General features: G+C 37.5%; 1 protein-coding gene across 6 annotated transcripts in view; it reads right to left on the reverse strand.

Annotated features, from left to right (window-relative positions):
- ADAM28 (ADAM metallopeptidase domain 28) overlaps positions 1-16,477 on the reverse strand; it is a 67,531-nt gene extending 51,054 nt beyond the window's left edge. For 5 of the 6 annotated variants that reach the window (XM_077780129.1, XM_077780128.1, XM_077780127.1 and 2 more), the window contains exons 1-4: positions 16,330-16,477; positions 10,232-10,335; positions 3,356-3,432; positions 973-1,051 (exon numbers count right to left, since the gene is read on the reverse strand). In XM_077780129.1, the coding sequence (XP_077636255.1) occupies positions 973-1,051; positions 3,356-3,432; positions 10,232-10,335; positions 16,330-16,381 (312 nt within the window). In that variant the 5' untranslated portion in view covers positions 16,382-16,477. The remainder of the gene's footprint in view (positions 1-972; positions 1,052-3,355; positions 3,433-10,231; positions 10,336-16,329) is intronic. The other variant, XM_077780132.1, reaches the window with a different exon arrangement.
- Positions 16,478-18,021: the final 1,544 nt, after the last annotated feature.

Below are 18,021 nucleotides of genomic sequence, written 5' to 3' on the forward strand. Positions count from 1 at the left end.
ACTTTTTTCTAACACCTACAAGCTCTTACCAATGAGCGGATTTTCCAGACTGTGTTGTTATTTCTTGATTTATTCAAAAACTTTCAGCCGACTAACTGGATTAGTATGGCATCTCTCCATTTGGAAATGCCCAATTCTAGCACTTTTCCATATGGATGTAGCTTAATCAAGACACCTTTCTGCTTTGGGACAGATGAGTATTGGCCCACATAAATGGCTGTGCCATCACTATGAGGAGAATGAGTGAAAACCTTCCAATAGAAAAATGGAGCTCAGAAAAGATGGCAATGGTAAAATGCCCCTCACACTACTTAATACAGCTGTCTTCTCTAAATAAGAGTTAAGAATAAAAATTATTTACAAAAACCAGAATTCTACAGTTCTGTCATAGAGGAAATAGTCAAGTTCTACAGACTATACAATTGAATGAGATAATTGGCATTGACTAAGAACACAAGATGTAGGAGCACCTGGGTACCTCAGTTGATTGAATGTCAGACTCTTGATTTTGGCTCAGGTCATGACCCCAGGGTTGTGGAATCCAGCCCTATGTTGGGCTCTGGACTGAGCATGGAGTCTCCTTGGAATTTTCTTTCTCTCCCTCTGCCCCTCCCCCCTGCTATCTCTCTAAAAACAAAACAAAACAAAATAAAGTAAAATAAATGGAAAAAGAAAAGAACACAAGATGTATTCTATTTTTCACTCTTCTGATGAAGATGAGAGACTCCTGCCTACCCTCCTATAGGGAGCCTCTGAAGGCTGGAAAGGGTTACCATGGTTGTCAAGAAATGCCTTTGTTCTTGTCAAACTGTACAAATATTGGAGGATCTATTAAGAAATTACTACCACTGGAAAAAGCACCAATGTCGTAAATGCTTTCACTTTCACTGTTTGTATGGCAATGACACTGCCTTTGGGGGTGTGTGTGAGTCACACACTGATTGACAATGAATCTAAGATACTCTATTTTACCATGATCTGTGGGCTCGTGGTGACCTCCCCTCCAGTGGAATTATAATGTGTTTCCGTGTAACCTGGTGCAAGGAGACCCCTGAAAAAAAAAAAAAAGAAAGAAAGAAAAAAGATTCATGATTACTCATGCTAATTGAAAAGTCTGGTGATAAGGGGTGCCTGGGTGGCTCAGTCTGTTGAGCATCCAACTTCTGCTCAGGTCATGACTCACAGTTCATTGTTTCCAGCCCCATGTCGGGCTCTGTGCTGACAGCTCAGAGCCTGGAGCCTGCTTCAGATTCTGAGTCTACCTTTCTCTCTGCCCCTCCCCTGCTCACATATCTCTCTCTCCCTCTCTCTCTCTCTCTCTCTGTCTCTCTCTCCTTCTCAAAAATAAATAAACATTAAAAAAATTTTTAAAACAGTCCAGTGATCAAAGTGAAAGCTTTCACTGGATGTGCAGGAAAGTTCTAGCTCCTGAGTCCCTCCTCCTAATCCCTCAAAACAAGCATGAAAACAGAGAGGGATTAGGAGGGATAGTCCTGAGTAGCCTGGAACGGTATCTGCTTTTTCATCAGACTGTCATACTTATTTGAGGGGAGATAAATTTCCATTTCAAAATGAAACTGAGCAGGGTAGAGTTGATAAAAATGACTGAAAAGAGCAGTGCTCCTCACCAGTTTACGATAACTACATTTTCACCCACCCAGTCCTTTTCAGTTCCCAGGGACCGCTAACAACTGTAGCAGTAAAAAGTCTACTGGGAACTGACCTGAATTTGATATGTAGGGCCCTTCCAGCATTTTCGCCGAGCTTCTTAGAATTCTTTCAATTACCCACCAGCACAAAAGAGGCTGGATATACTTCTTAAAGAGGCAGGGTGGGAAGAAAAGGAAGTAACTAGTATGTGTTCAATGCCATCTTTATACCAGCTACTGAGTTACACACTGTACATGGATCATTCATTTTATCCTTTCTGAAATCTTACATAGTAAATATGATTCACCCTATTTTTCAGATGAGATTACATAGTTTGAGTGGCAAAGGATCCTATAGGTGGGCTTAAAATCCACACCTTTACTGTTTCTATTCTACCACATGGTTTCCAAATTCCAGTCCATTGTGAATATTTGCAAAAGGCAGTAGTCTATGTGAGTGAAAAAATCTTGCCGTACTCTATAGAATAGTTTAAGGATTGAAAGAGCTTCAAAGCACAGAATTAGGTGGGAAAACTACATTTGATATAGTCAAGATGTAGGATAATCAAGATCTGAGCAAAAGCAGAGGCTGTGAAATTTGAAAGAAATGTTGCCTGTGGCTTCATAAAGAGAATGAAGGAGGAAGAGGACAATGTAATGTGTGAGAAAGTGGGGGGAGGGGGGAGTGTGTAGCTGGGTGGAAAGAGCACTGGTGTTAGAATCAGGGGAGCCCAATTCTGGTTTTACCACTGACTTGTTCTTTGGTCCTAGGGTTAATTTAATTTAGATATGTCTTTTTTGTATGTGTCCTGATGGAAATGATTTCAAATTGTTTCCAAATCTAATCTTTCAGGGGAGCGACTGGGTGGCTCAGTTGGTTAAGCGCCAGACTCTTGATTTTGGCTCAGGTCATGATCTCAAGGTTCACGGGATTAAGCCTTGCCGTAAATGCAGAGCCTGCTTAAGATTCTCTCTCTCTCCTTCTCTCTCTGCCCTCCTCAGCTCACATGCGCACGCTCTCTCTCTCTCTCTCAATAAATAAACAAATCTAATCTTTCAGTACTAGAATAATAAAATACAATAATGTCATATAATTTCACTCATGTGAAATCTAAGAGACACAACAGATGAACATAGGGGAAGGAAAGGAAAAATAAGTTACAAACAGACAGGGAGGCAAACAATAAGAGACTTTTAAATACAGAAAACAAACTAAGGGTCGCTGGAGGGGTGTTGAGTGGGGGGATGGCCTAGATGGGTGATGGGCATTAAGGAGGGTACTTGTTGGGCTGAGTGCTAGGTATTGTATGTAAGTGATGAATCACTGGGTTCTACTCCTGAAGCCAATATTACACTGTATGTTAACTAACTTGAATTTCAATAAGTAAATTTAAAATTAAAATAATAAAATAATGTAGAGGAAGATTTAGAAATCTATCTGCCTTTTCACAGAATTTGATAAAATGTATATCTGCTTGTACCTCATTCACTGTGGTTTATAAACACTAATAAACTATTGTTTTACTCAATGTGTTTCCACCACATCAGTAAGAACATATATTTACCCAACCCCTTGGGCCAGTTGAGAGAAAAAGCTTATTACCTGAGGTTTTTGAGAGCCTTAAGTAGAAGCAGACTCATTTAGCACAATTTCTACCTGCTAACTTTTTGCTGGTAAGGAAAATAGGAGAAGTAAAAACACTTACTTGCTTTTTTTCAGGTAAAGCACTGCAATTTTCCCATTGACTGTCATTTCATACTTCAATTCGGTTTCAAATTTTTCCTGCAAAAATGCACAAACATTTACTGGTAGTTATAAATACACACAAATATTCAGTTGGCTGTGTTCCTCTTTTTAATCATTAGCAAACAATGCCTGTTTTCTTTAACAGTAGTCTATATAATAGCAAATATCTGCTTCTGGCCTCTTTTAACAAATCAAACAACTCTGCTGCCTGAATAGACAAATTATCTGAGACCTGTATATCATGCATCTAGCCAGCCATCCACCCATCCACCCATGCATTTTACAAATATTATTTGAGTATGAGTTATATGCATGACTCTATTGGCTTCTGGAAATTCAACTCTAAGCAAGAAAAATTGACATCAACTGTCAGAAAGCATATAATCTTGTGGAAATATGGACAATAAAAATGATTTATAGAATAAGAGCCATAAATACAAATGCAGTGTAGGGTGTCTAACATCCTAAGGTCAGGAAAGACTTTCTTGAGGAAGTAACGTGTAAGCTGAGATATGAATTAGCCAGGTGAAGCAAGGTGGGGAAGTTATTTGAGAAGAAGAAATAGTATGCACACAGACTCAAAGACCTAGAAGATTCTTACTGATCATTTTTGGTCTGGAGGTCTTCTCAAGGCTAAATGGAGGTTAGGATATAGACAAAACAACAGAAATATGTACTCAAAAGCAGAAAGAAGTCATCAGGAAGAAAATAAAGTCTTAGGAATTCAGAAAGGGAAAATATTACCTCGAGTAAACATCATGTAGAAAAGGAGAACAGTTTAAAATTGAGATTTTTTTTTTTTAATATATACAACAGGAGAGAGAGAGGACTGTACAGAAGTATGTTAAAGAAGATGTTATTGGGTACTGAATTCTTATTCTGTTCTATAAAACAGGATTATTGATCATGGTTACACTCAATATCTAAAAATTCATGGAGGATTGCCAGGACATTGTTGTTAAAGAGATCTAAATATGGCTGACCAAATAGGACTGAGTGTAGTTTCCTCTGTTGGGCTGCACCTAAGACCATGCTTTTCTTCTTTCCTCCCTCTCCTGGCCACAGCAGTGCCTGAGCTCAGCAAGGGACAATAGTGAGTTTGAGCCTCCAGATCAGGGGGACTGTGTAGGGATTTGCCATCTCCAAGGTCAAGCATTATGGCCCACATTCCCTTTAAATGATCAATTATGGGAGTCTTCTCTGCAGTCACAAACTCCTGAGTATAATATGTGGATCTAGATGAGGAGGGGCTGCTATAAGCCACCTCATGTTTATAAATAACAGGAGCTAGGAAAAAAAAAAAAAAGCCTGGGGGTTGAAAATAAAAGTTAGAGGGAATCATTGTAACCACTTATTATTCAGATTTAAGAAAAACCAGATGGAATTAAAATATTAGGAAGATAGTAGATATAATCTTCTACCCAGAAGAGCCTTCCAGATAGGCATTTCCTGTCAGCAGTGAATTTTTGTGGGTTTTTACCTAAAATTTATTTGGCGGTTGTTTTAGAAAAAATTGTTGCTGGGGCACCTGGGTGGCTTAGTCAGTTAAGCGTCCGACTTTCGCTTAGGTCATGATCTCGCGGTTCGTGGATTCGAGCCCACGTGGGGCTCTGTGCTGACTGCCAGCTCAGAGCCTGGAGCCTGTTTCAGAGTCTGTGTCTCCCTCTCTCTCTGACCCTCCCCTGCTCACGCTGTCTCTCTCTCTCTCTCTCTCTCTCCTAGAAATAAATAAAACATTAAAAAAAAAATTGTTGCTTTTGGACTGGAAGTTTTAGCCAACACTAGCATAGAGATTATAGATGAAAGGAAACAGCAAGGAAGAAAACAAGGCTTTATGAAAGAGGGTGCTCTAGGTGATATTATAACTACTATCCAAGTAGAAGTCCATAGTCCAATGTCTGCTAATAAAAAGTGTATCCCACCTGTTTACAAGCTGGGTCCTGAACTGCAGGTTAGGAGAGGAAAGATGCACCTTGATTTGGACAGTATCCACTAGATGGAAATTATTTGGAGCCCAATGAGTAAGGTTAGCTGGTCATAGGGACATATAAATAAACACTTCCCCCTGGAAAAATACTATCCATGGGTAAGGTTTAGTGAGTGGATTGAGAAGGCCACCACCCTGAATGTCTCTGGGATGGGAGCAAGAGTATGAAGTCAAGATGATGCCCATGCACACAACAAATAGCAAAGGAAACCCTAGAAGTCCCAGGGAGGTTTAATGGCAGTAATACAATTGTTGCCATAACATACAGTAATCTGAGGCTTCCAGAAACACTGGTGGACCAAGATAAGGCCTGAACTTGTTCCCAATATAAAGAAGGTACTTGCTGTCAGATACTCTACTCTGTGACATGAGCCAACAGCCTGGTAGTTTTGGCCTCTAAGGAAGTATGTGTGCTCTATAGGCAGAATCCTGAGAAGACAGAGATTACCTTTGAATGTTAAGTTCCCAACATCAGGGACCTTAATTAAATACTTACTGAATACATTTCTATGCAGATATATGGGTAATATATTCCAGTTACAGTAAGTCATTCATTTGTCCATTTGTTCATTTGCTTATTTATTCATTTGCTCATTTATTCAACAAATACTTATTGAGTTTTTCTTAAACCATGCATATAAAACATAACCAAAAATATAATAATGAAAAAACATAGAAGTTTGTACTCTGGCCTTGAGTATTCTCTCCAGAAAATTTTTCAAAGGACTATTTCATGATGCCAGGCATGATGAAGTCAGAGGGTAGGGCCATGCTCTTGGCACAGCTGACAGGTAAAGCCAGTGCCTCTGTTCTCTGGACCAGCAGAGGGTAAAATTGATTAATAATAAGTATATTGTTGATAGTGCTGCTACAAACATTGGGATACATGTGCCCCTATGAAGCAGCACTCCTGTATCCTTTGGATAAATCAACAATAGCCAAATTATGGAAAGAGTCCAGATGTCCATCAACTTATGAATGGGTAAAGATGTGGTATATATACACAATGGAAAATTTCTTGGCAATGAAAAAGGATGAAATCTTGCCATTTGCAACAATGTGGATGGGCATGGAGGGTATTATGCTAAGTGAAATAAGCCAGTCAGAAAAAGACAGATATCATATGTTTTTATTCATATGTGGAATTTGAGAAACTTAAAGGAAGACCATAGGGGAAGGGAAGGAAAAATAAGTTACAGAGAGGAAGGCAAACCATAAAAGACTCTTATACAGAGAACAAACTGAGGGTTGATGGGGGTACGAGATTGGGGGAGTAGAGAAAATGAGTAATGGGCATTGAAAAGGGCANTTGTGGATGGGCATGGAGGGTATTATGCCAAGTGAAATAAGCCAGTCAGAAAAAGACAGATATCATATGTTTTTATTCATATGTGGAATTTGAGAAACTTAAAGGAAGACCATAGGGGAAGGGAAGGAAAAATAAGTTACAGAGAGGAAGGCAAACCATAAAAGACTCTTATACAGAGAACAAACTGAGGGTTGATGGGGGTACGAGATTGGGGGAGTAGAGAAAATGAGTAATGGGCATTGAAAAGGGCACTAGTTGGGATGAGCACTGGGTGTTGTATGTAAGTTGGGAATCTACTCCCAAAGCCAAGACTACACTGCATACCCTGTATGTTAGCTAACGTGACAATAAATTATTTTTTAAAAATAAAAAAAATAATAAATATACAAGTCCTCTTCTTCTCTGCTTAGAGGAGTGATTAATTTTTGACTGAGACCATATATAACATCTACAGCATGTAGAAATCCCTTCCGTCACATGCATTCCAAATTCTAGATATTTCTAATGATTGCTAATCAGTTCTTTGTACAAGGAGGACCAATCATCTCAACCCAGAAGCCAAGGGGATAACTTTGGAGAACTTGGCCTATTTATATAAGACAATGTTCTTATTGGCCATAAGCTATATGTGAGCAAAAAAAGAAGATTCTATGTCAGGGAAAAGAATGTGCCTGCTGCATGTTAGAAAGACCAGGAGGCCCTGGCTTCTCTTGTGAGACAAGTGTGACATGGCAGAGCTCAGCAAGCCTGATGGGGCAGGACTGAGACATCAGGCATGCAGCAGCATGAGACCCTACATTTGTAGACAGAACACGTTTATAGGGATGTGACAAAAAGCCACATGGTATGATGGCCACCTAAAATGCAGGACATCAGTTAAACCTGAATTCCAGATAAAGTGAATAATTCTTAAATACAAGCATGACCCATACAATATTGGAGATCACTTATACTAAAAAAAATTAAAATAAAAAGCATTCATTGTTTATCTGACATCCAATTTTAACTGGGCGTCCTATATTTTTATTTGCTAGAATCTGGAGATTCTACATACACGGTAAGAATGAATGCTAGACATCTGTGACGAGGGAAAGAGGTGAAATTCTGAAATATCAGAGGATGGGAAACACTGGCGGGGAAAAGCAGATGAGTGCTTTGGAATCTTTCTTTAGCCAGGAATTGCTTTTATCAATGGTTTGATCACATTCTTGCTGAGTGATTCTTCAAAGGCATCAACCAGCCCCTGAGAATATCGGTGCTAGTTGAATAATACTAAAAGGTAAACATGATTGAGTTACATGTATTTGTGAGGTGGATGGAAACATTCAGGTCTCACCCTGCTACATTCTTCATGGCTAAAGACATGTTACCTCCTACTGTCTACAACTGAAGGCAGCAAGGAGAATCTTGCAAATATACTACACGAAACGACAAAAATAAAAATAAAATTTGCCATATAAAGAAACATTAAAGCATTCAAATCATTTAGGCATATTTCCCTTCGATTCTCTGTGGAATTTGGCGTAATGTTTTTATTTCCTCCAAAAGTTAAGATTGATATGTTCCTTGAGATTTCTTTGAATCGATGAACATTTATGCAATATCTTCCATAGGACAGAGGTTGAGAGGTAAGGATGAAGGAGGGCAGAGGCAAGTTAAGGATATAAAATACACTTATTTTATTGACCTGGGTAGCTTCAACCCAGATGAGAAGATTAAACTTACTCTCACAGACACATGACAGACACACGTCTCACACACACACACACACACACACACACACACACCATAACAATACTGAAATCAATATTATAAGAAAATCAAGAACCAAATGGTATAACATGGACTATTCCTGAAGTATGACTCCAGGGAAGGGATCTGTCAGTACATACACAAATATTCCATGCTGACTTTACAAAGAATATAAAATGGATGGAGAGTTACATAGAGAGAGAACATGGTAAATAGGGGGAAAAAATCCATGAGAAAGAGCAGAGAGATAAGAAACAAGCATATTATTAAGAAAGGCCTTGAGATTACCAAAGCTGACTAAAAAGGAGGTTGTGTTGAGAAGCAGAAAGGAAACAAAATGGCTTAATAAACTATTACATTAAGTAAAAGAATCATGATGATTAGTCAGAAGTAGAAGGTGATGAATTACATAGAACAGTGTGATCATATAATCCTGAGCATGGAGTTAATAATTGCATCCTGCTTTGCTTTCTACATAAGTTTTCTCCAAATAGCTATATAAGATAAGCATTACTATTATTATCTCAATTTTGAGATGTAAACATTGAAGTTCATCACTATCTAAATTAATAGAGAACATTAACAAAGTTAAGATGTGGATATAAACAAGCCTTCTGAATTCAGATCCTTTACACTTTCACTATGAATCAGGAAAAGATAAAGCTTATTCTAGTGAATCGAATTGTGGACTAGATAAAGAATGTATTTGCAATAAATATCAAGTACATCTACTCAATTCTTCCAAAAATTAAGATTGATCATTTAGTAGGTACAAGCAATTATTCTATAGTTTTCCATCAAAATAAATTGTTCAAAAGCCTAAATTTGTTTTATAAGGAATTCACTTTAAAACACTGGACATGTATTAAATTTCCTCAAAATATTCAGGGAATGTTTTGCATTTTTAAAAGAATACTGGAAAGCATTTGAATTTCTTCATACTGATGAGTAATCCAGTGCATATAGGCCCCATTTAAATTTAACAGAAACATTTTGTTGAGAGAGAATAATTTCGATAAACAAGGTCTCCTATGGGTTCTACTATTATAAACAAGTTTGCTTTAGAAGAAATCATCTGTGGGGAAGTTTATCCANTATTTTTACAAGTTATTATTTATGTCTCATTTATTTGTATTTTTCCTGTCTCCCAGCAGAAGACTTCTGAGTGCAGGTGATGAGAAAACTATTGAATGGATCATCATGTTTTAGCTTTCATCTTTTGACTAAGACTGTGTTGTTTCATTAAGTAGTAAGAACTATACAAACTTTAATAACTTTCTCTTTAGAAAAGACAAAGGTAAATTTCATGTTTCATTACAGTAATTCATCTTAACTTAATATGTGTATATATATATATTAATTGATCCACAATATTATATTTTCTACTTCAGTTTTAATGTTCCTGGTTTTGTTTATACATGAGTATGTAGATATACAGATGATCAATAAGTAGATAATAGATAGATGAAGTAAGTTGTATCTAATTTCTTTGAAAATACACAGAATTAGAAATTATCATAAAAGTATTAAAGTTTACTCTCTGTGTGATCTTGGACAGTTTTATTTCAACCATCAGAACCTTAATCTGCAAAATGAGTCTTATAATAGAACCCTAGGTTATTGTGAAGATTAATAAAAATAATATAGCTCAAATAACAAATGAAAATGTCTACATATAAATATAAATATGTGTATATATTTATATATAGTTATATATCTATATATATACCATATGTAAGTATATGTATTTTTTTTTTTAAGATTCAATGTTAAGTCAAAAGATGTACCTCTTGTGCTGTCTCCTTGACCTCTCTTTTATGTAGTGAATGAAGTCTTCTGGGATAAACCACTTCATAATTCTTTACTCCAGAGAGTTCTTTTATAGCATTTACTGAGGAAGGGGAAAAAGGTAAGAGAAGATTTAGTGAAGCAGAACAAATAAACAAGCTGGTTGGTAATAATGAGCCTTATTGCATTTCTGCAATAATGTCACATACAGAGGCTTAACTGAGTTTTACATCAGAGTGACTTAAGAGTAGAGATAGAGAAAATCAGAAACCCACTCTTCCTCTCAAATCTTTAACATATGTCTTCACATACATCCCCACTGAAAGCCTAAAAGTATTTCTCTATTCTGTGAAAATATTTCTTTTGGATTTTTCCATTTCTCTTCACTACCTTGAATCATCTGTAGAGGAACAGAGCAAGCAGTACAGGCAATAGCCAGTACAGGAAAACAGAAACCAAACTATTCTTTAAGATGCTAATCAATGTCAGCATAATTGAGTTGAAAGAAGTCCTCTGAAAACTATACAGTGTTACAAAAATGAAATCGATAATGTATGTCGTTTCTGATTCCAATATTTTTTTGTATTTTCCTATAGCAATATTTTACATTAGTGAAGAAAACCATGACACAGTAATAAAACTCCAATACCAGCACCATAGAATGCTTGGCTTTTGCAATACAGGTACGTTCAATTTTGCACACAAAGCAGGAAAAGAATAAAAATTAGAGAAGCAAACAATTACAACACTATTACTGGCATGGAAGGAAACTTTGAGCCTGGAGTCACATTGAAAGACAATTGAACAGTTATCTCATCCAACCTTATATCTACATGTTGAGTTCTCATCTCAGCATTGTTTCTACAAGTTATTTTTGAGATGAATTCAGTTTTCCCAAAACTGACACTGAATTTTCTATTTTCTTTTTTAATTTCCCCACTCAATCAAGGCCTTCCTCTGTGTAGAATAGTGAGTGTCTAAGCAAATGTCAGTAGATCAGCTCTTGGGTTTCTGAAGGGGCTATTGGTCTATCCAGAATATAGATGCAGTAGGAACCAAAAATCAGAGTATGGGCCCAGGCTGGCAATTTACGAACACTGTGGGCTGGAAGTGCTTTAGTTCTCTGTGTAATGACTAGAGTGCTCTCTAAAGATAATCCAATGTATTAAAGTACTCAAACCTAAATTCTATGGTAATATAAATTTATATTATTTTTGATCTTTTAACAAATAACACTGGGGCTCCTGGGTTGCTCAGTCGGTTGAGCATCCGACTTCGGCTCAGGTCATGATCTCGCCATCTGTGAGTTTGAGCCCCGGGTCATCTGTGCTGAGCTGTCAGCACAGAGCCTGGATCCTGCTTGAGATTCTGTCTTCCTCTCTCTCTGCCCACACTTAGGCTCATGCTCTGTCTCTCTCTGTCTCAAAAATAAATAAACATTAAAAAAAAACAGTATTTTCTGTTAGTCATCTTGGATGATTTTTACACTTATTCCAATGATGCACTAGAGAATATTTTTTTAATGTTCTTTAGAAACTAAAACAGAAACTGTAATTTTTTTAATGTTTATTTATTTTTGAGACAGAGACAGGGCACGAGCAGGGGAGGAACAGCGAGAGAGAGGGACAGAATCTGAGGCAGGCTCCAGGCTCTGAGTTGTCAGCAGAGTCTAACGCAGGGCTCAAACTCACAGACTGTCAGATCATGACCTGAGCAGAAGTTGCTCAACTGACTGAGTCACCAAGGTGCCCGTAAATCAGAAACTTTAAAAAATTCCTAGTTCTGTCCATTTTCTTTTATCATTTTAGGATACACTTGACCACTTAAGAGCCATTTACATCTAACTTTGAAGAATAGTAAAAGTAATCCAATTGGCTAAAGACTCATTAGGTAAAAATGGGCCATTAAAGGGATTCAATAGCCTTTTTTTAAATGACTTGATATTTACTCTTAAAAACATTTCAAAAAGATTTAAAATCATGGAATCAACCCTAAAAAGCTGGAACTTTGGGTTTGGTTCTAATTTTTTAATTGTTTGAAAAGACAGAAGATTAAATGATCTTTAAGGATAGTTCATGTAGTCTACAGTTTTATGCAAATAAATATAGAATTCCTTGTAATCTTTTTGAGAGATGATGATAATTTGGATAAAGTTTTAATTGGTTTTGGTAAAATAAGTCTCATTACATAGACAGGACTTCAAGAGCTACCTAAGATACCTCAAGAACTTCTTGCTATTGCAGAGATAATCACTGGGCATTTTTATTTCTACTTAATTAACTTTTGTAAAGGAAAATAATAATATTATTTATTAAAACAATTTACAACAGAAATTAAAAAGCCTAAAGGAACATTAAACCGATCATTTTCTTAATGTTGAGTTGAAATTTTCATAATTATCATAATTATTTCAAAATAACGAGATGCCAAGAGGTTAAGAAAATTACTCTTGCCACAAATTAACCGATGGTATTGACCCAATTCCCTGAAGCTTCTTGTATACCTGTAACACCAAACAAACATACCATAAGGCAACCACATGTTACCTAGTGGATTATGTCCTATCAGTGCAATTAGTCCCATTAGTATGGAGTTCATGAAGCCATATATTCACCAATGTGCAACCACAGTAACTCTTCTAAAAATGCTGTTTGAAAATTGGTTTTCATCCATAATACACTATTCTGAGAGTAAATATTAGCCCAAGTTGCCCTTAGGACATTAAAATAATAACTATCCAACTGATTCTTTTTATAAAAACAAAAAATGATAGCACACACACATCCTCCTTTCAGAAGGGGTGAGGGAAACAGGCCATTCGACCAGTGCAAGCTTTCTTGACATACACACTCATCTCCATGCTCTAGTTCGTATCTAAATCTTAATATTTCATGAAATCAGAAATTACCAATTGACTTAAATATGAAGTCAAATATGTACATTAGCAGAGAAATTTACTTCCAGCTCTTTGATGGCTGCACATTTCCAAACGGCAAATAAAATATATCAACAAATAAACCAGAATACTTTTTAAAAAGCCTCCGGCAGGACGCCTAAGTATCTCAGTCAGTTAAGCGTCTGACTTTGGCTCAGGTCATGATCTCACCGCTTGTGGGTTCGAGCCCCGCGTTGGGCTCTGTGTGGACAGCCCAGAGCCTGGAGCCTGCTTCAGATTCTGTGTCTCCCTCTCTCTCTGCCCCTCCCCACTTGCATTCTATCTCTCTCTCAAAAATGAATAAGTGTTTAAAAAAATTAAATAAAAATAAAATTAAAATTAAATTAAAATTAAATAAAAATAAAAGCCTCTGGAACCTCTCGCTTTCTTCAGTTTGAAAACAAGAGATTTTCGGCTCTCTCCAAACTCCTGCAACACAGTTTCTACAGGAAACAGAATTTCTCCTAATGGCTCTTATTTTTGTGGGACCAAGAAGGCCCCTGAAAGAATGAGATTCAAATTATAACAGATCACACAGCAGTTAGAGATACACAACAGATCTAAATATTGTTTGGCTCAATCTTCCTTAAGGTTGATGGAAATGACGCAGCCTCCTCCCAGCTGAATAACATCAGGCTAATTATTTGGAAGCCTGTGGAACAAACACAACTGCCATCTAGGGATTATACAAATCCAAGATGTAACACAATATGCTTCTACTAATTCATTTTAGTACTTGCTTTCTCCCTCTCCCACAGAACTCACATGCTGGATTACTTCTGAGTCGCAAAACTTGATCAAGAAAAACTAAAACTATTATTTTGGATTGCGTTAGATAATTGTTTTACTGTATTTTAGTTTTAGAACAGTTAATACTCATTGGCAAGATGAATACAACAGGCACTGGTCTGGATTGCTATGTTATTTTTTAATGTGTTTGGGGCAATTTTGGAGCTTCACACATTTTTGTACATAATCTTGGCATTTTTGTTTTTGATCAAATCTGTTCCAAATCATTTAAAGAATGTCTTTCCAAACTAAACGCATGATATTAAGCCCTGGATCAGAGTTTATTCAATATTGACCAGATCTGCACTACTCTGCACACCACCAAACCCTCTGGTGATTTTAAACTCAGTGTACTAAAAGTGACTACAAACATGGAGGAAAAACACATCCTAATTAAATCTATCATTCTGACTATTAAGATTAAATTATAAATGCTTTTGAGGCTCATCTGGTCACCTTATGAAGATAAGAAAGAATTGCTAATTTGAAACAAAATAATTTTTAAAAGTACTGTACCCTCTGGGTATCCTGTTAAAATATATTAAAGAACTTTCTCTTTTGTCAGTGCACTTACATCTCACCCCCCAAACAACTGTCACATCCTTTTAAATATTTGGGTTTTTTCCTATGATGAAATCCTCGAAGTTATTTCTCTCAGGGGATAGTGAAGTGCGTACAAACAGCTGGCCTAATTATATTTCACTCTTTTATTTCATGTATAAGGAAAACGGGCACATGTCACGGTCCAAGGTGCACATTTTTTCTTTGGATGGTGGGTGCAGATCAACAAGAAGGAAGAGATGAAAAAATGAGAATTTTTTTTTTATTTTTTACATTCTGTCTGGGAAATAAATCTATGTAGGAATAATATCAGTGGGAATAATACTACCAAGTAGATAGTTTTGAAAATACAAGACGGAAGGTAAAGAGAGGGGGCAGCTTTCTGTTCAAGACAGAAGATGAGGGGGTAATTGTTGGTTACCCTGTTCTCACAAAAGATAGTGCAGAACCTCTGTCCCCACCTCCAAATACTTGAAGATGTCACAGCTTTAGGCATGGTTTCTAAGGGAGTTGTCTCTTGGTGCCAAGCTGTGAATGCAAAGAAGGGGGAAGAGAATCAGCTGGTATGCCCAATTGTAATGCAAAGCCTGTCATGTGGGTGGACTCCAAGCTTAGCTGTTAATGGATCCTGCTTGATCTTTAATCAGTCCAATAAAGCTAGTTCCCAAGCAATTCTTATGTTCCAACCAAGTGAGGGCTCCCAAAGAATGTTTAGGGATAGCACTTTTGGAGAATGCAGGGAAAGATTTTTATTAAGTTTGACTCCCAAAGTAGACATTTAAGCCAACAACTTAAGTGCCTAGTACAGTTCCATATTTAATGATATTAAGTAAAACTTTTACAAGCTTGAAAAACAAGTCAGAAACACTGGGGAGGAGAGAGGGAGGAATTACTTTTAGTGACAAAGTAGGGAGAGAGTGCAAGAGAGAAGAGAATCTTTCCCTCCCTAACCAATTCTTGTTGGTGATCTGTTCCCATTCCTACATCTCTGCAAGCACTCTAAAACCCAAGAAAAGATGGACTAGGAAGGATTTCCACGCAGCGAAGCTAATGTGGTGACTTGAATAAGCTCTAGAAATAGAAATAAGTTAAGGAAATGGGTTACCCAATCTAATTTAACCACCATCTAATTGGTGAATTTCTCAGAAATGGAGAGACATGCTAGAAGTGATTTATTATTGGGAAGTAAAATTTCTCTCCTTTTGAATTCTTAAAATGTTTGATAACCAGCAAAATAGAAAGGAAGGATCAATTTAAGTTTAACAGTAACATTGTTTTGATCGGGGGAATAGCGCAATGCTTTATAAATATCAAGCTGATCAACTACTGATTCCTAATTAGTCATATTTATTATCACCAGGAATGGCAGGACTAAACATAAAAATGTGCACTCAAAAGGAACAGTGCAAGCCAAGCTGGTCTCTATAATAACAGCAGATACTTTCTGAAAGCCTCGTGCTTAGCAGTAGCTAGTCAGATCCACTACATCTTTACCACTCTCAAAATGACAAGTGGGATTTGACGAACTCCACTTGTTGACTCAAAGATCACATTCTCCGCTTCAGTGAAGCTGTATGAAGTTTTCCCTTTGATAGTTATGTATTCTCAGATCGGAGGTAGGAAGATCTATCCAAGACATCTGTCCTTCCCTCTCCTTTAAAGCGAGGGTTTCCCTCAGTCACAGCCCCCCAGACTAAAACCAGCCTAACTGGTTAGTAAAATTGGTTACCAAAAAAAAGCTATTGAGAGAAGCAGAAAAGCAAGCGTCCCTTGGCATATCTAACTGAACCCGAAAAGGAATTAAACACTGACCTGGAACTGGTGAAAGGAGGAGAGTGGCCATCAGAAGAAGCCCCTGGAGCATGTTGGGTGATCCCAGGGGCACAGTGCCTGCCCTTCTCGCTCAAAAGTGCCTGGTCTGTCTGGTCTCAGGTGAGACAGACTGAGACTCCCGGGTTCATTCCTGTCTCTGCTTCAGGAAGTGTTTACTAAAGGTGTTGCACAACCCCGAAGCTGTTGTCCTGTGACAATGGCGCGGCAGGAGGAAGTTCTGGCCGCTTCCTGGCTCTCAGACTCCTTTACCATAAGCTACTGTTTCTCTTTCCCGCCTCCCCACACTCCCCACTGGGAAGTAGTACATTTCCAGTATATTACTATCACCCAAATAGCTAGCTTGGGATAACTGGCTTTGATGGACCTCGGTAAGTGTGCACATTTATTATGTATGTCATAAATATATATACATGTTTATATAGGCATGTGCTATGTTGGCAACAAGTTGTTTCAAATGGTATTCTCCCCTCGCATACATATGGTGTTTCAGGGAAGCAATTTCGAATCCAATACAATTATGACAAAAAATTCTCTTTTCCAGTTATCTTTGTATTCTAGTCTCACATAATGGTGCTCTCAGTGAGCTTGAACCATCCTGAAATAAGAAGGTAGGACAACCCAAGTTTAAGGTTGTTCAGATCCCCAAGGGCATCTTCAGTAACATCACTGACAATCAGGAGTAGGAGAGAGCCTTATAGCCCCGAAGGATATAATTTCCAGAAAAAATACCTTCAGGGGCTGTCATTGGTGGTAGTGAGGCTGAGCGGGCATGTCCAGAGAGTACATGGTATAACTCACTAAATAGCTCATGGTGAGCTCCCCTACTAAGTTCTAGGTCCTGACACTTAATGATCGTATTCATTCTTATGACACTTTGGTACGATAAGTGCCATCCTACCTCTATTTTGTTGATTAAAAAACTGGGATTTAAAAAAATAAAAGATTCAGGGGCACCTGGGTGCCTCAATTGTTTGAGAGTCCAAATCTTGACTTGAGCTCAGGTCATGATCTCACAATTCCTGGATTTGAGCCCCACATTGGGCTCGGTACTAATGGTGTGGAGCCTGCTTGGGATCCTCTCTCTCTCTGCAGCAACCTCCCAACCTTTCAAAATAAATAAACTTTTTTAAAAAGTCACTTTAAAATAAAAAGATAAAAGACTCAAAAGATTAAGACTCAGTTGTCCTCCTTTATATAGTAAATAAGAAAAAGAAGTTTGCCCAGAGACACATGGGTGGCTCAGTCAGTTAAGCGTCCCACTCTTGATTTCAGTTCAGGTCATGATCTCAGGGTTCCTGGGTGTGAGCCCCAGGTAGGGCTCTGTCCTCTTGGTTTTCTCTCTCTCCCTCTGTCTCTCCCCTGCACTCGCTCTCTCTCACACACACAAAATAAATAAACTTAAAAAAAAAGCTTGTCCAAAGTCATTTATCTAGTAAGCGGCAGAAGTGGAAATTGAACTAAATATTGTCTGAGCTCTTAGTCACACATACTAACAGCTGATTTATACACTCAGTCTTATTTCTATTGAGAAATTATGTGTATGTATGTATGTATATATTCCTATAAAATGCATGTTCTATGTGATAATTCTGAGATTATTATTATTAAACCCATTCTTGACCCACTAAAATTAGGCATTATTCTATGGATTCTGAAGCATATGTTTGTAAT

This window comes from Crocuta crocuta, unplaced genomic scaffold (assembly GCF_008692635.1).
Source record: "Crocuta crocuta isolate KB4526 unplaced genomic scaffold, BGI_CrCroc_1.0 scaffold395, whole genome shotgun sequence".
NCBI classification, from domain to species: Eukaryota; Metazoa; Chordata; class Mammalia; order Carnivora; family Hyaenidae; genus Crocuta; species Crocuta crocuta.